A 22,873-nucleotide genomic window follows, 5' to 3' on the forward strand; every position below is an offset into this window, starting at 1 on the left:
TTAAAATGTTTGAATAGAGGATTAGAGAAATCCTAATTTCAGAAAGCATGCAATGAAATGGGGTAGTTGCAAAACACAATTTTATCACAGCCCGCTTCAATTTTACCAAGCAGAAATGGAAAGTGAAATCCCTTCCTTGTAGTGATAGAAATTTAACTAATTAACTAATAACTGTGTATCACTGGCAGCTGTTAATCATTTATGGCTTAGGATTGTTCTCTTAGGGAATTTGCAATACCATGACTTAAAATTCTATAATTTATAGCAGAAGTAACATGCAGAGCTCTTCTAGCCCAATCCCACTCAAACCCAGCTGAGATTACAGACACAAATGAAAGAATCTGTGTGTAGGACTCAAGTTCATGTGGTGTTTTTTTTAAACAAGTTGATTATTGTTGTACTTCTTGCTATTTATGTGACTTGAGGAGTTTGTGATCTCCCCCCATGTGTAAAACTGCCAACAACTTAACAAGCATCATCATCTCTTATGTTCGCCTTTTTTTCCAATCAACCACGTAAAAAGGTTAACGGTGTCTGAAGTAAAGAATTTTATTTTGTGCATTTCAGAAATAAATGAATAATGACATTTTCTAAAAGCAGTTGTTGCTGTGCTTGACAGACACGTAGAACTCATCTTTCCATTTTACATTACAACATGCGAGAATGATACATTATTTTACTTGAATTCTCAAGCTAATAATCTTTGAATAAATCAGGAGCTATTAACTGTACAAACACTGCTAACATTCAAAATTATTTCAACTGGGAGGAAGACAAAAAAGATGTCTTGATACCATATAGATCAAGAAACACCAACTGGAACACAATGGATTCACAGTTCTAAGGTCTTTAGTTTATTTCTAAAACATTTTACTGATTAGAACTCACATTACTAGAGGTTTTTGAGTGTATAATATAAATTATACCAAAGAATAAAAATATAGTTCAGGGTCAGTCAACTAAGTCAACTATTTTTAGGGAATAATGACTTAGGTATAGAGTCCATCTAGATGATTATCAGCTCATGTATTAGATTTAACATTGCTTTCTTCCCTCTTCATTTTTAAACTGTCTGGCTTGACAAAGCATTGAGTAGCTTTGTGAATAAAGAAAAAAGAAAAAAAACCCAAAATCAATAAACCACCAACACCCCCCTCCCCCCCGTTATAACCTCAAATCTTACTTTTGTTGCTACTTAACAGCAAAATCAACCAATATGGCACATATTTTTCTCCTATTGAAAACTTTTATCTGTCACTAAAATTATGCTCAACTAATCAGTGCAGAAGCAACATTATAAAAGGGCATGTTTAGAAGTTCCGTAACATACGTATTTTTGTATACACAGTGATGATTTCTTTAAAATTTTAATATTAAATTAGAAAAAAACCCTTGTGACAAATATGCAGCCTCTCAGCAGTGCACTGTGCAAAACAGTGGAAAGTAATCTGTATTAACACAGGAAGATTTTAATGAGTAATTTCTCACTATTTTTTTTTTCTAACACTGAGTGGTTATTGTCAATGTATATAATACCACACCTTGTGGAAATCTTTATCAACAGTCATAGCTCTTAAGCTGTTCTTTCAATTTTAAAATGTTTTTATCAAGTAAGAACAATTTATTCTGCCATATTCTCCCTGCTTTCCAAACCATAGGAGCTATGAAATATACCTTGAAATAATAAACAAGAAAGAATTATCTAGGAAAACAGTATAAAGCTAGTGATACAGCAGAACATAAATCTCAATATCATTATCAAGAACTTTTGAAAGGTCAATACATTATGAAAGACACTTTATATGTCTCTTACAGATTAAGAAAAAAAAAAACAAAACAAACTTGTGGCTGACATTTCAGCAATGTTTTTGATTAAATGACATCTCTCATGCATTCTGTCAAGAAAATAGAAATTTCCCAACTCATGTACTGCAGCAGCTCAAAAGTTGAGGTACAATATAGACCTTCCCTATTCGTAACTTTTAAGTACTGAAAACTTCAGCAAAAGAGTTCAAATACTTATAAAACTTTCAAATAAACAGTGTGAATATAGCCACTTCTCACAATTCATCTGTCTTCAGCCTATTACATTGCCCTTAAACATATCTATCTGTAACACATCTCCCTGAACAAGACAGCACACTTGCACTGTACTTTAGACCAGGTACAGAAAATTTAAAATATGGATATAATAAAATCTTGATCTACGTGTTATTAGTGCATTGTAATTACATCCTGTGTGTATTTTTTCAGCATATACTGTCTAACATTAAGAAATACAATACCAGTTTAGCTTTCTTTCCCTGTGATGTGGAAAATGTTGTCAGCCTCACTCTCCATCTGTTTATGGTAGCAAGATGGAAAAATAGCGTGAACAGAGAGTTGAGAATTACCAGCTGCGCTGTCAACCACCCTTCAGTTTGGGAACACTGAACCGAACTCAATAAGGGCATCCAGGCATCAAAATATGAAAGAATATGGATGTTTTGCATCGTGTTCACTGGACGCTGTTCCAAGAGAACACCACATAGAGGTAGCATGCATATTCTTATTGGTTTTAATTTCAAAAGGACTATGAACATCTTGCCTTTTCTGGGGGTACACCAACATCTCTTCCCACTGATGTTACATGTTACCACCCACTTTAATACAGCTAAGATTTTCCTACCAATAAAGGGCTGAGGTGACCACAACACTTCAATAAGTTAATTAAGCAGTCAAGCACATTGACTTCTGTATCTTTGGCCTCCCATAAGATACAGGCTGCGCATTGTATGCACATGCTTCTTATGAATTCCTCATGGTGAAAAACAGATTTAAATGAAGAAATAGGTTGGCTGCATGGCCCACAGTATTTAAGTAAGTTTAAGAATGGATTAGCATAGAGTATTACCTCATTATTGCTTAAGTTAACTCTCAAAATAAAGTTTTTGAAAATTTTATATATAACTTCAAAGGTTGTTTTATTACAGTATTCATAAACTTTATTTCTGTGGTTGCTTAATGCAGCGTTCAACTGAACACATTAAAAAAAAATCCCCATAATACAGTTCAACAGAGAGACAACGTATTATGCCTTCATTAATGTATGGTGCTACAGCAGAAAGCATACCAAACTCAGAAAGCTGTAGGTTAGTCTACTCCTCTATAAGCATGCATTTGCAAAACATCCATTTATTCTTTAAAAGACAAAGAAAAGAAAAAAAAGTAAGAACCATGCTACTTAGTTTTAGCTCTGGAAAGAGCCACTTCATTTTGTTACGTTAAGATTTTGATTTGAAAATTCTAAAAAACCAAAGCTACTTAAAATTAAGTTTGTGCATATTCTAAAAATTGCTTCTTACTAAATGTTTCTGCATCAAGAGTGCACTGCAGTTTTATTTTATTGTCATGGCCTGATTTTCAAAAAAACAACTGAAGCCCCACACAGTTATAGGGCATAGCAGCTGCTGGCATTCAGCATCTTTGAAAGTCAGGGCACAGCTTAAGTGATTGTGCAGAACTGGACATTTCCCTTGCAGTATAAGCCAAGTATCTGTTTATGCCCAATAATAAGACCACAGAAGTTTCATCAAATCAACCAAAATAAACTTTTACAAGTCATAAAGGATTTCAAGGATAACACCAATTGACCAGGCCTGAGTTTCACAGCTAAAAGGACAATACTGCCCATTTTCATTGGTCAGTTCTGGAAGTCCTTTCCAGGATGATCTAATAAAAGAAAAAACAAACAAGTATTGTTGTTAGATTATACATGGAAATTAGAAGAACATTCAATTTTAGAACCTTTTCGAAGATTATCTCAGTAGGAAACTGAAAACTATGACTAAATGTCTGTTGTCCTACAGGCACAGTATGTTTTTTAATAACTGAGAACTAATTAACTTTTTTTTCCCCTGCACTGGGAACTAGTTTTTTTGTGAGGGTGCTTCTCCTTCAAAGCAGTCTCTGCTACTAATATCTGAACTTGCACTACTGCCATGTTGCTCACGTTTCTTATTCAGGTATTTTGCAGCTGGAAGAATATGAATGAAATAACTGAATGGTATTCAAACTACACTTGAAACAGGATTATGGTCCTAAAAAGTTGTAATGGCTGGAGGACAGCATGACTACACAAGCCCTTTTTTCCTCCATAGGAATAAAAAATCCCACAAAACAACATATTTGCAGAAATACCCAGAAATTGAGCCTGTTGCTACATAAATAATTCTGTACACAAATGAAATACCAGAAAAGAGTATAAGTAAACCATTGAAGAAGTAAGGCAGAAAAACCAAATAATATTACCAAACTGCAAGTTATTTGGTGACACTACCAAAGGCGGCAGTGGGACAATGTATTACATAAGGCAAAAAGCTGCTAACAGATTGCTTTTCTTCATCACATGGTCAAACCAACCCTTCTGTCACAACTAGTCCTACTGAATTACTTTCCTGGGTACAAATAAATGGACTTTTCAAGTACTGCAGAACAGATTATACGTAAGAGATATCAAGGGTGAGATCTTTGTTTTGTTTGTTTTCATTTGTCTCAAATCCTTAAGAATTAAAAACATACAGGCCGAAAAAGGGGGGGGAAATAGTGTGGGTTTGTTGGTTTGGTTTTTAAGAGGGAGAACTCAAAATGCAAAGGAACATTTAAGGGCCATAAGCAAGTTCCTCTGTCTTCTTAGACTATCAGGGCTATTAAGATGTGGAAACACTGTCATACAGATTTCGTCATTTACAACACAAGAAACCCTACCAATATTTTGCATCAGTTTATCTGCCACAATTTTAATCTGTCACTACTAGCCCTTGAACTATTTTGTTTTGCAGGTTGTTTTGAAATATTTTGGTTTTTTAAAAAACTTGCCAACATGTTTTTATGAAATTAATCTTTCATATGAAATCAGAACCTAATTTTTACATAAAGTTTATTTTGCCCAGTCTTCACACGGGAAGTACTACTAATTCTGCAATCTAGAAAAAGCACTAGATCTCAGCTGTACTTGAAACCTGACCTGAGATCTGCAATAGCACATGTAGCAGTATGTATACTTTATAGGTAGAAAACAGATGCTGTTCATATTTAGATCTGTACTTTTACATGCAACTGGATAGTGGATACCACTAGTATGAATGAGTATTTCCAATCTGTGTTAGTTGGTATCTTACCTTTCAAGGTGAACATAGTGGCGAGAAAGAACATTCTTAATCATAACTACAGTTTTTGCATATATCTCTGGACCAATCAACTTTGAGAAATACAATTTGGCACGAAGAAAATATCCAATAGGCCACAGCCATTCCTACAACAAAGAATGAAAAAAGATTATTACTATAGCTGTCAGTTTGAAAAGGTGACAGCATATTTCCTAAAACTGAAGAAACTGGCTCTTACAGGTCCTTGGTGATAATTAAAACCTCTGGCTACATTATAGTTGTCATTGTCAAGAGCGTTATCATATACTCCACAGTAAACCATATCACTGCAAGAAAGAAAAAATAAATTATACAAACAAAGCTTTAGCAAAAATGATACATAAATGGAAAACAAATGAACTAAAAATTTTTCACGGTATTTACGTGTAATTATGGTAAAGTTAGGGAGGACTCCACCAGGTTCTGTATTTTACATGTCAATGGAATTCCGAACCCAAGCTTAAAGTCTTGGAATGACTTGAATTCATTATTTTGCTTTTATGCGTTTACTCAAAAATATAGCTCTCTGCACCATATCCTATGTAAGTATGTAGCAAGATGCAAATTCCACACCTTTTATAATACCATATTTGACTTGCTTACTGTTTGGCATCCAACACCACCTGCTGATTCTTCTAAATAAAATAAATTGCATGGAGTTTTAGAACAGCAAAATAATTGTTCTGGAAGTATTTATTGCAACTCTATTTCACAGGTGTATATATATGTGAGGATTTAAAGAAAAGAAATAACCATGCCCAAATGTCAAATAATTCACAGGTGTTATGTTTTGTAATTCACACATATCTACTATACTTACTCTGGGTCTAAGGTTTTCATGCCTAATGGACCAAGCAGCTTTTCCTCTGCTATCTGCAGAGCTTTCCAAGCTCTCTCAGGTGTGAACAACTCGGGAGCCTGATGAAATAATAAAGATTTTATAAGTAAACTTTGCACATGTATGCACATGAATGTGTTTATAAACACAAAAGACTACAAAAAGCTTAAGTTTTGTATTACTGAATCAACTTCTGGAACCTACAAGTCAGAGTAAGCAAGAAGACAGAAGCTATCCAGTACTGTTTTAAATCTTTTTTTTACTTTAAATACATTTGCCAAGTATTATTACTGAAGCTCTTTACAAACCCCATAAAGACAAACAATGTATGCTGTTTAGCTAATTTGATGGGAAAACAGCCTCCCAGACCTAACCTTAGAAGACATTTTGAATACAGTGAACACTACAAATTTATCCTAGCTACACACCAGACAGGTATGTCATTAGCTACAGTCCTGTCAAGGATGTATTTTTCGGGGATACTCCAAGATAGACCAAGCAGAGGATAAAAAAACTTTTCAAAAAGTTATTCTAAGCAATGTACGCTCCTGGCATAATGCCATGCAGATGAACCTTACAATGTAAGCTTAGTTCATTAATGAAGAAAATTATAAGCGCAAATGCTTCCTCCCACTCTCCCTCACTTACCACAACCATTGCTATTGTAAAATTTGGCCTGAGTTGGTAATCACACCATGGACTTGAAGCTCCATAACTGTCCTTATAAATTCCACGTTTGTGAACGAGATTTGGATGTTTCTCATTAGGATCTGCTGGGTTCTCAGAAACAAAGAACAGCCTTTCAAAGTGGCCCTGAATTTTTCTGTTCCACTCATCATATGTGATAGTCTCCTCCTTTCCTGCAAGATGTTACATACAGGTTTTATTTTCTGAAAACAGCCACAGTGGTAACACCAGTACTGTTTTGCTTATTGAAGCTTTATATAAGATACTCCTAACACAATAAAGGCCACTACTGTGGCCTTGTAAGAAGTTATGATCTAGAACTTGTATTATACTGCAGATCAACTTCAACACGTGCACAAGTTTTTGGTTTGGTTTTTTTGTTTGTTTGTTTTTTAACACACAGCACTAACTTGCACTTAGCTAGGAGCAAACAGAATAAGGTACTGTGATCTACAGTAAATATTTAATTGAGGAAGTTTAAAATTTATAATTAACATTTCAGCATGGTAACATGTCAGCTCTTTTATAATATCTGGTATACTGATTCTTTCTGGTTTTGAGACTTTCAAATACTGTCAAAACATTAGGATGTGTCACTGTTAAAAGCTTTCTCTTCCTGAATTCCTGACACTTAACAGGAGCAGACCTAAAATCACCTCTCTCCAGCTGGTGATTTCCTCATGTTTAGGCCAGTCCTACAGTTCAACACAAGTAGCTCACAAACCTCAAGCGATACTAGAAAAACATCAAGTTTTAGTCAGCAGAACTGTGCTAGGGATATCTTCATGACTGAGACAGACATACATCTTAAATAAGCAATGCTTTTATGAAATACACACACATCAAACAATCTAAAAAAAGCTGCTTACAGTTTTGGAACAAAAGAGATAAATCCTCTAAATATTATTTCTACATCTACAGATTATAATATCGCTGTGTACTGAATTCTAAGTTGTCTTATTCTAGCCATAGATTTTAAAAAATCCTGAAGTGACAGGTATGTTCATGACCTAAAAATCTGTACTGTCTTAGGACCAATAGGGAAAGAAAAAAAATAAAATCAAACGCACATATTCACATTTTCTAAACTACAGTAAAAGAACCACTAAAAAGATTTTTTTTCAGTATTATCCTTTACTGAAGAGTAAGAAGGCTTTACAAGGCATATATATTCACTCAAATATAATACTTTACAAAGTAAAGTAACTTTGTAACCAGAGTAGTATCCCCTGAAAGATAAGGGACATAAAAATATCCATGTAAATATTCACAAGAAGAGGTTTTCTGTATTGTGAATATTGAAAGAGTTAAAAAAAAAAATAAAAAGGAGAGTGAAAAAGTGCCTTGTGTCATTTTAATTTGCAGTCTTGTAATGAATGATGTGTATCATCATAACACATAATGATCCTATCACTTATATCCATTTTAAAAAATGGTATTTAGGATCCAAAACTACATGGAATAAAGTATCTGAAATATTGACAAGACAATATCAACTCTTAAGAAGCGTTTGTAGTAACAACAGTTTTTAATCATACAAAATACTTCATAAGTGTTTCCCCTTTCACCCCTAAAACTTCTTAAGTAGTTTGATAGTCATCCCTGATGATAAAATCATGGCCATATAACGTTTAAGTTAATTTTGTACTCCAGTAACACAGTTATGAGATGTGCCCGTTTTTACCATGTCTTTTTACAGTGACTCCACAGAATGGAAACACATTTTTCCGTGATAAATCCAGCAACCAGCGAACAGCCGACTTGCACAGGCCAACAATTTCCACAGCAGAGCCATCTCTAAAATAATAATGATAAAAGAAGCCCAAGAATTACTTTAAGAAGCCTATTAAAGTTCAATAAGTAACTCAAAAAAAATAATCTATAAGTATCTTATTTAGACACTTTATTTTTCCCTGTTGCCCTACTAGTCCTGTTTCCCCTGTATGAGCATCCCACAGTGTTACAGCATTGCAGTGTTTTGTGAGTAAAAGTTCCATCGTCATTACTACCATCATGATCTTCTAAACCCGAGTCACACCTGTCACCCATTTCTCCTGCAAATAAAGTCCTTAGACATTTCAATCTCTCCTTGCAAGGCAGCTACTCCATTCCTTTGAGTTTTAGCTGCCCTTCTCCGTACCACTCTTTATTACGTACTTCTTGAGACCAGCACTACATGTAACACTCAAGACACAAGTGCATCTTGCAGGTGCAAGGTTTCACAAAGACAGAATAATACCCACTGTCTTGTTCTAAAAACCCTTTACTGATGACACCCATTATTATTATTTTTTACTAGCTTTTTTGGCTGCTGCTGTACATTAAGATACAATTTCAGAAAGCTACCAATAACTTAGATTTTCTTCCTGTGTTGTAGCTCAGTTCTGACAGCATTGTGTAGGCATGGTTTAGATTATTTTTCCCTAGATGCCTATCTTTATCTATGTCAAAGCTTATCTGTCACCTTTAGACACACTCAGTTTTATAGGGTACTTTTGAGTTCCATGAAGGGCCAAGAATAAGAGAAGAGAACATTAGCATAAGCAGACTGCGCCAATTTACTTCCATTTACATCAGTAGGATTGCAGCTGATAAAGAAACAACAGAGGAAAGGGTTGAAAACAGACAAGGTGTTCTATCAGCTAACAGCCAGGGAATGAAATTCATCATAAACTGGCTATCAGATACTTTTTTCTGTACAAAAGACTAATTTAAAGAGGTGTTATACCTAGCTAATTTGCACAGATACAAGATAATTTCATACCAGTGATTAAGAACATGAAAAAAGGATCAGCCCCAAACAACTTGGTCCTCTGATATTAAAACTGTTCAATACAGAGGTTCTCATCTACACACACACACTTTGGTAACTTCGGTAATATTTCTCCATAATGGAATACTCAAGTCCAAAGTGAAGTACTAAAATGAACAATAAATGCACTTCTTGGACTTGCTTCTTTTTCCAGGCAATATTCAGATAACCACCAATGCATAAATTTCATATTATATCATACTGAGTTTTACTGCCTGCTTGATGTAAAATTTTTCTCCAGCATCACCCGCTTAGCCTTTCTAGAGCAGACACCTCAGCTTCTCTTGGTTCCCAATTAAACTGCTTGACTTGTCAAGCAAGACAATGTTTTCCTACAGTTCTCACCCACAGATGGCAACTGATTTGAAACTGACACTGTACTAAAGCAAGGATGCATGCAGCAATTTTTTCCTAGCTCATAGTGAAGAGCTTATTTTTAAAACATATAAACTCAACTATTAAAACATAAATGTTGTAGATACTTTTGAATTCTAAATAAGTACTCAAACAACACTATTATCAATCGATACACCTCCTATAATAAGTCTAAACAACAAACTACTGCTAGTACAACAAGTATCCAATTTTTCCTGAATTGCATTTTACTACTTCACTTTAAAAGTCGAATCTTTGCGAGGAGCTAAGACCATGCCTGAAGTTGAGGGCTTCACCTGCTAAAAACACACCTTTTTTTCTTCAAATGAGCACAAAGGAAAACAATACCATTAACTGTTTAGCAGGCAGAAACATTTTAAACAGATGACTTCTCACATGCGTTAATGGAAGGCATGGTAGTTCTACTGAAGAATTTCAGTTTAGTAAGTAATTTAAAAATCCCCCCTCAAAGCCTGGATTTTGTACCTTGGGGTAGCTGGAATTCCTCTGTTGCGAGCTCTGTCACTCTCTCCCATTTTATCCATCCAAGTGCCACAATTGAAGCGGTTCCCTCCAAAGACAAATCCAGTTTCAAGATCAACACCTGCAGTTACATTAAAACCTGCCAAGCAAGAATATGTGTGAAGTCTTTGTTTTAAAGAGAACAAAACGCCAACTGCCCCCACCCCCATCCAAACTTCCTAAAGAAGCAAAAACATCTCCAAACAAGATCTGAGGTGTGTTTCTGAAGGCAACTGTACTTTAAGTGAATTTTTATTTAAAGATCACTTGTACTACAACATAAACCGTTGCTGAAAACAAACAATAAGGCACTTCAAAAACCTTAAATGTATTTAAAGTAATTTTTCAAAAATATACTGAATAGCTAGAGGAAAAGAAATATGAAATATCATTGTCATCTTTTAAATTGCATAGCAAGTGTTCTATATGTATTACCTTCATCTCTCATGTTTTGATCTATCTGTGGACCAGCATTTCTTTCTCGGAAATTTATGCCTTCCATGTGTCGCTGCATTGCTTCCTGTATCACTTCATAAAGTGGCTGATCCTAGATTGATCGTGTGTTTGGAGGAAATGTGAAAGGCAAGATGAAAAATGAGTAGAAAGGCTCTATCTAACGTGCAAACAGTAGCAATTCTTAGGCTCTAGTTTACAATACTTCAAAAGAAAAGCATCTAACAATTTCAGTGGCATCTTTCTCAATGACAATACATTGTATATTTTTTTATATAAACATATTTTCAAGACAAAAAGTGAAGAAAAAATTCAGAAGCTGATGGAATTTTTTTCTCCATCCCCAACCCCCGCACCTGTCTAATCATGTGATACCGATGTAGTGAGAAGTGCCTAAAATGTGGAATTCTTGTCCTATAATCAAATTGCACCATAAACAGAGAGTTGCAGGTTCTTATAGCTAGAAAAATTACATCCTTTCATTAAGAAATTATAGTTGTGTTAAATACTTAAATCAGAAGTGAACTTTACCATAGTGCCTGCAGGCTGAGGAGAAGAGTCATCTCTTGGGTACATCCTAGAAACAGGACACCTGAGAATGTCTAATCCATTTGGAACAATTTTACAGTAGTCCTGGATACACTGAAGCCACCACCATACAGCATCACGGCAATTGTATCTGGCATGTGTCCCCTGGCCAAGCAGATTGGGAATGAGACCATGTCTTAAAGTCCCACCAAATGCTAAAATGATGTTTCTGTAACAAGAGAAAAACACAGTTTGACTAAGTTACTTTCACGGCCATTATTGGACCAAGCATTAAGTACAAAGCATACAAGAGTTTACCTTAATAGCAAGGTAAGTCAAGGAGACAAACATGATCTTAAAGACAGATGCCAGAAGTTTGCTGTTGAAAACTACAGATTACTTCATTTAGCATGAACTCCTTTTACAATGAAGAGTCATCTATTCCCTGCAAATTCCCTAGACTGAATACATTTAAATCAGTTTGTACAAAACATACATCTGCTCATATGGAAAAGGTTGTTTGCTTTTTCATAGGTAGTGATATAGAGCCTGAATCCAAATCCCACCTAGGTGACAAGGAATGTTTCTACTGACATTGTTTGGGATTACACTGGTATGCATTCTGCTGGGTGGAGTGGAATAGGGATGGAGGGCAGGAGCAGATGGGAATTTCCTATTAAAATACAGAGAGGTGACAGCAACTGAGGTTATGAGAAGTTTCATTTGGGAACCATTGTGCATACCTGGCAGAAAACATGGACTCCAACTAGCTTTAAAAGGCAATATAAGCATACTAGTAGACTGCAGATCTTACTGCATGAAAAAGGCAACAGTTGCCCAAATGTAAAACAGCAGAAATACACACCAATTTAAAACAACTAATTTTTATGGTTTTATCATGTGGTGAGCTCTGCTCAAATCAAAAGATTGACAAAAATATTAAATCAATGAATCTGGCTTGTATCTGGGTCATTTTTCAGGTTAAGCGTTTCCAAACAGATACCAAATTGTAACAATGCACAATTAGCTGTTTTCTAGACAAATATTAGCAGTTACAAAAAAAAAAACCCAACCCAACAACAAAAAACCCAAAAAACCTTCCACAGATATGCAATCATACCTTTCTGGTTAATATAGTATTCTCTTGCTACTTCAAATTTTTGAATAAATAATTTTGATATTATTCCTCAGCAACAATGACACAAATACATTTGAAACAGTGTCGCTTTTTTTATGGACAAACAGTAGCGTTATAGAGGTTAAAACTACCCTGTCTATACAGAACATCAGCTTCATATCACTGCGAAGAAATCAAAAGGGAGTAATTTAAGTAGTATTTTTAACTCCACTTAGAGAGAACTCCCAAATCCATCTAGGGCCATTAAAGTTTTATACTGCACATCAACTGTTTCTAATAGCTTGCATGTCATCTCAAATTTTGAGAGCACGCCTTCTTCCTGCCTAATTGCAAAACCGTAAGAAGCAGCAACAACTCAGCCTTACCTCGCCTCTAGATAGCGCCCAGTAACTAACATTAGACCTCTCAGTGCAATAAAGGTATCCCTTCCCCAAGAGCGAAAAATTCCAGAAGAAAAGTGAGGTAAACCTAAAAAGAAATGTCATTGTTCATCTCATTTATAGATATGGCAGAAACCTGAAAGTACACACGTATGTATAAAATAACCAGAAATAAATATATATTCACATTGTTATTTTTTCCCTAGATTAAGAGATTTAAACAATCTTCTAGACCAAGTTCTCGATAAAACCTCCTTTCAGAACAACTTCTAGAATTTCAAGATCATGCAACACAGTTTCTCATAGCAATAACAGACATATTTAAACATTTATTAAATCACTTTGTAACTTAACCAAGTGCTATCCTTTAATTAAAAAAAGCAGAAAGAAAACTAACAAAAAAGCGCCAGAACTATGACAGGATTTATAATGCTTTGTTGGCAAGAGTTTAGATATGAGAGCCATGCCACCTCAGAAACATAAAAGGGGTTAAGACCGGAGAACTATGAATATCTTCAGGCCAAAACCGTTCTTAGCCACTATAAAAGGAACCCTGCTTCTCTTCTCCAGCAGCTTCTAGAACTACATCTTGCTGCAGACTTTATAACATGTAACCTTAAAAATTATTATGACCGATAAAGCATAATAATTAAAACAATAAGGCCCATCCTTGCGTTTTCTTCCAGTTATTCACACTTTTTCAAACTACCAAACAAAAAAGTCCATACGGTGAAGTTTCAAAACAGCACCGTCTTGTGCATGCTTGCTAGAACAACATTTTAAGTTTATCACTTATTTTTCCAAAGTATTTGCTAATACTCAAATATGGCCTCCACACCTCTGCAATTTTGTAGTATCTGGCAACAGCACTTGAGAATGACAATCCATGTACAAGTTAAAAATCTCAGAAGCAACTACCAGCTCCTATGTGAGGGGAATATTTAAACCCAAAGCCTTTAGTATAATTAATCCTTATGACCAATTTAAGGGAACATTGTGCCTCTGTGCTTCTAGGTAACACTAAAGCAGGCAAACAGAATGTTACTAAAACCCAGAAACTAAAAGCAACGAAACTCCAGGAGAGAAAGACAGACAGCAAAAAGAAGAAAATAAACACCCCACTGAGACAGATGCCATAGACTTTGTGGATGTTAAAAGTTTCTATGGTTTCAGAAAAGCAATGGGCCAACTCAGAACAAAATAAACTCATTCTAAGCCACTAAACACAGAAGATAATACTTCTCACATAGGACATTGCCCAATTCAAAGACTGCCAGGTGCTGGCAGAACACTCAAGAGGTATAAACACTATTTGCTGACTGCTTTTATGCTCATTCCTTTTGGAGATGGTTTCAAGATCAGGCATTCTTCTGGTCTGCTAATGGTTCTTTCTTCTGAGAACTTACAAATAAATTCACCCTTGCACTACACTACAATTCAGTTCCTAAATTCGTGTTTAATAAAGATAACCCAAAACTTACTATGCTAAACATGTTTATCTCAAGCAAGTCTTCTGGAAAGAAAAAAAACCCTGTAGTTACGGATCTCCATATATGATAAAAGCAGATATAGCTAAAATGTCTCTAAGTAAAGTTTTTATAAGCTCCCCCTCCCCCAAGAGCAGTAACATGATTGTCCCCAAAGTAGTACCACTAGACAAAACTCCTATTTAATACGGGCAAATCTTTGTCTTAAACTGAAGTTAAAGCACAGGGGGAAGTGAGGGAAACTACTACCTACACATTTTATATGTGGTTGCTGACATATGGAACCCAAGCACAATGGAGACAGTTTTAATATAGTTACTAAAACCAGTTTAACTGTTTTGGAAGACTTCACTTCCCCTTCCCCCATTCCAAATATTGTCCTTACCAGCTGCCAAGGAAACACAACACTGTTCTTTCTCATTTGTAATCTCATTCAGCCTATAGGGAACATCATGTAAGGAAGGAGATAGATCTGGCAGACAAGAATATCTTCCTATCCCACACATCTGGACTGAACCCAAGGAAAGGTGTTTAACAAATGTTGATCCATTCTGCACAAAGCTGTAATCCAACATAATTAAAATAACTTTACATTCAGCAATATCAGTCTATAAAATGTACCTTTTTTCATTTACAGGAAATTATTGTAAGTATTATGCATATTAAATATAATAAATGAACACGGAGTTAATATTAGTATTTTGCACATAAGATTTAATTTGTAAATCACTTTCCCCCCCAAATAGGTGCCCAATTTTAGCCTTAAATTTTAATTTTTTAATGCCAATGGGTGTGTTTATGTCAAACACTTCTAGGAAAAAAAGGGAATTGTTTTGGTTTACTTGGTGCCTACATGCCATCAAAAATACAATAAAATATACTTTACTATGAAAAAGTTTGTCAAACCTAGTCAGTATTTTTAAAGATCACCACATTTTTACATATATTCATATAGATTAAAAACCTGTAAATTAATAAATCAGTTAACACATTGTCTAAAATAATGCCACCTGCATTCCTGACTAGTTCATCTCCAAGCATTTTTTCATAAAACATACTACTTTCCACATGGTATCACAGCCATACCAAATTCTATTCCCATTTTTACAAAACAATATTCATTTGTTCAGAATGTTCATAGCTAGAATAAGGCCTCCATTAAATCAATCTCTCCTCTTTCCAAGAAACAATGGAGAAGCAGACACTGAAGATTAAAGTTAATTCAAGAACTAAGCAAAGTGCTCAGTTAATGAAGGCTATTTAGCTGTGTTAAAGAAATGTTGAACAAAGCATCAGCATCACTACAATCTGATATTTTCTTTTTTCCCTGAACTTCAAGGAAGAATTGCAGCCGTACTAAAACAAAAAGCAAATAAAGTTTCTGAAGCCTGGCAAAGAAATACTGGCTTAAGTTTTCCTCCTACTACCGCACAATGCCAACGGTAGTTATAAATTCAAACCCTGGACAGACATCTGACCTCCCAACCCTTCCAAACCACCATCACTAGAAGATGGGTTTGATATATACTACCAATTTTACCCTTTTACATTTTATGAGTATGGAAATATTCAAATTGCATTCTCCAGCAGATAAAACATAAAAGGTGCAAATATATACAGGTACCCTACAGCTCTGACATGCCAAGCATACCTAGACATCTGTTGCCATCCCACATCCAGAAGTGTTGTGTATGCACCCACTAATATGGCATCAAAGTAACATGGGATGAGGTAACGTGGAATTCTCTTCAGGTAGACAAACATGGCCTTCAACCATTGACCAACCTATTAAAATACAATACAATCAGAAGTTGGTTACACTAGGGTTCAAAAACCAGTGCTTGCAGGATCCATTTACTTCAAATATTTGGTACAATTTTTGTGTATTTATGACAGCCAAGTTATGCTTGACCACCACAAAGATAAGGTTATCTTCAATTACTAACACCACCACTAGAATGCAACCATTCACATCTAAGATGTTGTCCACGTTGGATATTTGTTGTAGAATTGCTGTACACTCCTGCTCCAAAATTTCAGCTACTAGAGATGAACTCCAACAGTATAGAAAAATCTGTACTATATCTGTACTATGACATAAATGGGCAAGAACATAAACTGTAGAAAGAGATTATATTTTGCTAGCCTTGTAGGGAAAAATGAATTATCACAAACAAGTTATTAAAACCAAGTAGCAAAGGAAACCTGCAACTCAAAAGGCATCACTACAACCCAAGTGTGGGACGGAGGTTTCTAATTTCTTAAAAAGACAGGACTGAAGAAATGAAGCTTGAAACCAGGAATAGAAAAATTATCAGGGGGCTAAATTATGTACAGCCACTAGTGAAAATGACTGCAGATCTGGGTCTAGGACTCAGTGTTCTGGAGCTTCACTATCCCTGTGTCACTGCAAAATGTTTGACACCTGGGGAGTATTTTTCTTCTTTCTTCCTAGTACTGTTAAAGAACATTATGACAACCTAATAATAAGTCACTAAGGATTTAAAACTTGCAGGTGAAGAAAGTACGTGTCAATAAATTACATGATGACGCTACACTTTTAACCTGGAAATTATCAAGGGAAAGTTACTTATGTAAACAGTGGAATTGTAACGTTCAGTTTCGTGTGACTTCAGTATAGCTATAGGTACTTTGCAATTTCTGCAAAACAGAATGAGACAGTACAAATTAAGAACTCAAAAAAATACACAGAAAAAATAAGCAATAGTCTTTGAAGAGCAGTACATCTGGCAAGCATCAGACTAAGTTCCTTTCTAGAAAAGCTCAGTCTCTGAAGTCAGATTCAGTATTCACTTCAATACATTAGACTGCTTTATATCACTACATTTGACTTCAGGAACAGAATTAAATTAGAAAGCTAAAGCCATTATCATTACATTAGTTATATAGGTTACCCAGATCAGATCTTCATCTTGTGAAATGAATAAAGCAATTGCCGTGCAGGAAAATAAAATTTGACAAAGACTGTATTGTAATGCAGCTATACAAGTAATTTGAATCCCAGTAATTCCTATCTTCTCAGTGCTGGACTGTGCAATCTTACCGTAACTGTCATAATCACATATGCCTAAGTAGTATTTAGGCTCTCTTTTGAAAGTACTTACTTAAAAAACCCAAATGGTTACCTCATTTTCATTTGAGGGTAAGTGATAAACAGGGAAGGATCCCTGCAGGCTTTTATGTAAGAGCTAATCCCTCCATGCCTACGTATTTTTCACTTACCTTTTGCATTCTATTCTTAAATAGGATTGAGGCGAGGGATGAGAAACATATTAATGGTTTAACGTCCTAAAAGAAATTGCCTAGATAAGAAATATGTTAGACCGACTGAATTTAAAAATATACCAGTAACTGAAAAGGAAACAAACTAGTAAGTTAAAAAACTGAAGTCACCAAATAAGTATTTTTTACTCACTTCTGCACAGGCTCCTGCACGTGAAATTAGACGATTACTGACATAATCAATCATCCAGTCTCCAGATCTTAAGTTATCACAAAATGGATGACCCAAATCATTCTTTGGTCTAATGTCTGCCATCACTGACATTAACCCTGAAGATACAAACCCAACTCTGTATTAAAAGACACACCATTATCACAAATGGCAATTACAATTCAGGAGGAAAAGGCACATAGCAACAGATGCTTTAACTGGATTTAACTGTATTACTTCTCTTGATCTGTGGAATGAGTTAAGATACAACTGAATTGTACTTTCCACAGCAAACAACTTCAACAGTTATGGAAATCACTGTGAACTAACTAGCACGGTGGAATTAATACATTTGGTAAATGAACATTTCTCAGTGATCTAGTAATGCCTACAGTTTAATTAAATGTGACTTTTCACTGGAGGTACACATATATTTTCTTTTTATTTTATTGCAATTTATTTTTGAAGCCCAGAGTATTGAGAGTGAAGCTTTTTGGTTTAGTATGTAATTTCCTGGGTACAAGACTGATTAGTAGCACGGTCAAGCAGAAAAAAACTTAGGTTTTTTTCCAAACAACGGCACTAGCCATAAACCAGCATTAAGGTTATAATCTAGATTGAGCAGCTCTTGACAGCAAAAAGAATGCTGTATCTATTACCCTGGAGGCCTGCATACTTCAGTGGTGACCAGTTTGGTATATTGTAACAGCCTCCACCATCTTCTTGTTCTTCTGCCTCACATCTATACAGTACTTGATTTAGGTCAGCCAAAGTTAGTTTAGATGCAATACTGAAAAAAATAGCGGAGAAAAAACAAATCCAAACCCAAAAGAAACTTTAGTAAGGAAACAGAGAAAGGTTTTCACAGAAAATTCTAGTTTCAGCCTTACACTAAAATAACCAAATATATACAATTCCCTCACCACTTAATCTTGGAAATGTAGAGCTCAGTTTTTCAGATGTTCTGACATGCTCTGATCAGATGTTTCAGTATTTAGAAACCCAGTATTAAGTACAAACCCTGAACAATCACACCGCAACACTGACAAGTACTCCATGTTGTAAGTCTACTTTATGCAGCAATTACACAGAACATGAACAAAAGAACCTGGGAAGTTTTTAAGTATCAACCCTGCTTAGTATTATACATATAAAAAGAACATCTCAGAGTTTTGATTATACTCTGACAATCCAAATGCACCCGCAGTAATAATAATAATAAAAAAATCCTCACTAAGTTTACAGACTGCTCTTCACTCCCACTGTAGTGCTCTTGGTTTTACTGCAAAAATTTAAAGAATACTCACGAAGAAAATAACGTTTTTAATACAGGTGATGAATGATCATCGGGAAGACTTCCACATTTAAAATGAGGGCTGAACTGGATCAAGTGATTGCGAAGTACACCAACAGCCTCTTGTGCCTTTGGGTCAAGACTAACTCTGTAAATGTGAATGCATAACTTGTAGTAACATAGCACTTACAATAACTATTCTCAAGACTCAAACCAAAGAATCCCATCATTCTAACTAACAAAACAGCCATTAAGAAAGTATAACAACATACCTGAATACTATTACGCTTCCTGGTGTTAATTTTTCAAATTCTATTTCTTGAACAAATTCATTTGGCCCTTTTATGGCAGTTCCAGCTTGCTTTATAATTTTACTGTCTTTGATCTTAGAAAAGAAAACACATTTGCAACTGAAATTCAATGTCTTTTTTCTAATATAAACTATCACAAATTACAAAATATTACATCAGAACATGGACGAAGGAGGCTAATTACCTGGATATGCTCTCTGAGTTCCACTGTGAAATTAGGCAGTCCATTTATAAAATGTTGATCTTTTTTGTAAGGACTAGCACTTCTCTCAGTAGTTCTAGCTTCAAGTACTACTTCTTCTATTTTTCCTAAGGAAAGTTAAAATCATGTTGCAGCTGTTAAGATACTTGAATTTAAAATCGATTCTTTTGAAAACATGAAGCAAAAACTAAAACCCTAAATATTCAAAATATAAGTCTCTGTTGTACAACTGAAGAACAGCCAAATGTGACAAAACATATAGGGAAGTCTTTTAAACAGCCTATAAACATTCATTACATGTTCACTGGCTGTATTGTATTTAAAACTTTGTTATTTTATAATACATTAACCATAAAAATCAGTCAACAAATAGTGACTTTAAGCCTGTCTTTTACTGTTCACCATCTCTGTTACTTTCCTTATTATTCTTTCAGGAGACTGTATTAGATTGGTTTCCAAAATAGAGCTAAAGAGGGTTTATCTTCAAAGTGTAACAACTTACGACTTATATTAAATATCTAACTTTTATATCTATTTTCCTCTGTCCTTTCAGTAATCTACAAACTAAGGCATTCAAAGTCCTGAAGCCACTTGTGAATGCCCTTAACATATAACATGTCTGACTTGAAAACAGGCACACACATCCACTCAGAGAACCGAGTACACTTAAAAAGCCAATTTGGAAAGCTTCTCTTCAGAAATACATCCAGGTAATGTATAAAAGTTCTTATACTTCGCTACTATTAAATATACTAAATACTTAGCTTATTTAATTAGTATTATGTACGTATTACCTATATGTTACCTTTACATTAACTTACGCAGTACAAAGTTGTTTCTTACCAAGATGGATTTTAAAACTACAGAAAAAGTTGTATGTAAGAAAGCTGAATAGCAATGACATCAACAAGCGTGATATTTTAGTCTTTCTCCCCAGTATAACTTAATAAATACTAATTCCCTCCCCAACTCCATACAATTAACCATTCTGCTGTTGAATATTTCTTACTAGTTCACAAACGAGACAGTAAACAAAACCATGCCCTCACAGGAAGCTCATAGCAGGAAGTGTACTCAATACGAATGCCTCTGAAAACCCTAAGCAAGGTAAGTTTGGGTTTGATTATTTAACCACTTTTGGTGTGTGCGTGTTAGCACATACAAAAGGAGTGTTATATACTGAAGATTTTCTTATTTCATGCGTTTGAAATTGAAAAGTACAGAATTAGAATAACTTCAGGTTTTTGTACATCTGCTATCTCTTAAAAAGAAATCTGATTACCTGGGATACACATTTCAGGTACTTCTTTACTGTAGAAGGAAGTTTTAGGATCCCTGAAGGCAGTTCGACTTACAGCCACAACAGACTGGTGCGTGTTAGGGCAATGTCTTGTCACTGCCACTATATCTTCATCAACTTGATCTACATACACCTAGAAAAGACATACCATTGCAACTATGCTCCCTCAGAACATAAATATCAAAAAACTGCATTGTCAACCTCACTTCTTGCCTGATTAAAGCCTTTGGCCCCCAACTCCTGATGCAGCCTGTTTATGGCCAGCCTTCCTGCTAGAATTCCTGTTTGGAAATTAACTTCACCGGAAGACAGGTGTGCTGCTGGATTCCATTTTGCATAAAACCTCTCTTCAGATACTACAGAGATCTGTGAAGAAATTAAGATTTAAGCAAATATCAACTACTCTGGGAAAAAAACAAACAGCTGGAGTCCTCAACTATATAATCAATTCAAATCTCATGTGAAATTGGATTATTTGAAGTAATACCAGCTAGTAAACTGCTTGGAATTTCAAATAAGTGATGTTGAAATATATGTTTTTAGGACAAAAAAAAGTTTACATTTTTAGAAGTAACTTAGGAGTTCAACTGTAGACACATACCTGGTGTGGTACTAGTTCATCATAGCCTTTGGTGCTTCCTGTAGCACAGCATGCCATGGAAACAATCATTGCACTAGGAAGAGCATCATATGCAGACCGGTGCTATGTTGAAAAATAAATAGGTAATAAATAGTGATACAAAGACATAATTCATCCTTCCCAATTCAGCATACACAAGATATACTCAGTTTAACAGAGGAGTTGCTAATCACATGATCGTTTTCTCAATCACAACAGTATTACTGAAAAAAATAATACTATAAACACACTAAACAAAAGCAACTTAAGAGAAACCCTCAAAAATAAGTGCTCCAATTCCCACCACACACACTCATTCTGTCCTGTAAAACAGGAGCTTCAGAGAACATGTTAACAAGCAGACTCCACCACTTATAGTAGCTGGAATGAAAGAATTTAAACCAGCTCATTAAGTAGCTTTATATACTTTTTCCCTTGAAAGACAGTCTTGAATGTCACAGGGGGTTGTTATAAAATTTTACTCTCTGCATGAAAACTTGAGAGATCTGAAACACAATTTTCCTAAATATTGCTCAGGAAAAGCATCCAGATTGCACCAAGTCTTCCCATGGTTCAGAAATATCAATTCAGAAAACATTAAATGTAAACTTCGGTTTTCAGTAGAGTTCTCACCTGAATTGGGCATTCATTATCATGTGTAATATCCATAAACAGTGCATGAGCAATAGCTGGCATCAAAGGCCTCAAACGTGGCTGAACAAAAGAGCCAACAGGTTCACCTCCAAAACGATAAACTAACCTTCCTTCTTCATGGCTATTATAAGCAGTCATTGCCTCTAAAGGAAAAAATAGGTAAGTGTTTCATAATAACAACTACCATAGAGTTCAGCATACACAAAGATGTTAATGCAGCATTCTACAGTTGTTATTTTGGCGTGTTCAGTCATTAAGAAAAAAAACCATCGCATATAACTATATTCTCCAGTGTGGATACACAACCCTGGAGTATTCCGTTTACTACATTATGGTAAAGAAAGTTAAGGCACAAAAGGGAGAAAAAAGCAGAGATCTGAAACTGTTTCTCATAGGCTTCAAGAAACTCATGCAACAAAAATCAGACATGATGCAGGACTTGCATAGCAGAACCGTGCTACTTCTTGTTCTGTCACTAGAATAAGAGTGAAATATTTAACCTTCTGTAAACTATGCAGGATGTCTTCTCTTATTTTACAGCTAGTAGTTTGTCTTTTGCCAAGTATCATAAGAGTCATAATACAAAAACTGTACTCCTGATTACAGAGAGTATGAAATTAGAAGTGCATAATC

The 22,873-nt window shown here is 35.1% G+C and overlaps 1 protein-coding gene across 5 annotated transcripts in view; it reads right to left on the minus strand.

The window, feature by feature from the left end:
• Positions 1-533: 533 nt before the first annotated feature.
• AGL (amylo-alpha-1, 6-glucosidase, 4-alpha-glucanotransferase) overlaps positions 534-22,873 on the minus strand; it is a 39,494-nt gene continuing 17,154 nt past the window's right edge. For all 5 annotated transcript variants that reach the window (XM_040610020.1, XM_040610019.1, XM_040610022.1 and 2 more), the window contains exons 14-34: positions 22,220-22,383; positions 21,569-21,670; positions 21,181-21,333; positions 20,950-21,100; positions 19,650-19,774; positions 19,427-19,539; positions 19,168-19,302; positions 18,520-18,650; positions 17,843-17,979; positions 16,058-16,191; positions 14,792-14,967; positions 12,905-13,007; positions 11,405-11,630; positions 10,856-10,967; positions 10,385-10,520; positions 8,396-8,508; positions 6,673-6,884; positions 6,007-6,104; positions 5,386-5,473; positions 5,160-5,293; positions 534-3,711 (exon numbers count right to left, since the gene is read on the minus strand). In XM_040610020.1, the coding sequence (XP_040465954.1) occupies positions 3,594-3,711; positions 5,160-5,293; positions 5,386-5,473; positions 6,007-6,104; positions 6,673-6,884; positions 8,396-8,508; positions 10,385-10,520; positions 10,856-10,967; positions 11,405-11,630; positions 12,905-13,007; positions 14,792-14,967; positions 16,058-16,191; positions 17,843-17,979; positions 18,520-18,650; positions 19,168-19,302; positions 19,427-19,539; positions 19,650-19,774; positions 20,950-21,100; positions 21,181-21,333; positions 21,569-21,670; positions 22,220-22,383 (2,861 nt within the window). In that variant the 3' untranslated portion in view covers positions 534-3,593. The remainder of the gene's footprint in view (positions 3,712-5,159; positions 5,294-5,385; positions 5,474-6,006; positions 6,105-6,672; positions 6,885-8,395; positions 8,509-10,384; positions 10,521-10,855; positions 10,968-11,404; positions 11,631-12,904; positions 13,008-14,791; positions 14,968-16,057; positions 16,192-17,842; positions 17,980-18,519; positions 18,651-19,167; positions 19,303-19,426; positions 19,540-19,649; positions 19,775-20,949; positions 21,101-21,180; positions 21,334-21,568; positions 21,671-22,219; positions 22,384-22,873) is intronic.

Source organism: Falco naumanni, chromosome 11 (assembly GCF_017639655.2).
Source record: "Falco naumanni isolate bFalNau1 chromosome 11, bFalNau1.pat, whole genome shotgun sequence".
In the NCBI taxonomy this organism is placed as follows: Eukaryota; Metazoa; Chordata; class Aves; order Falconiformes; family Falconidae; genus Falco; species Falco naumanni.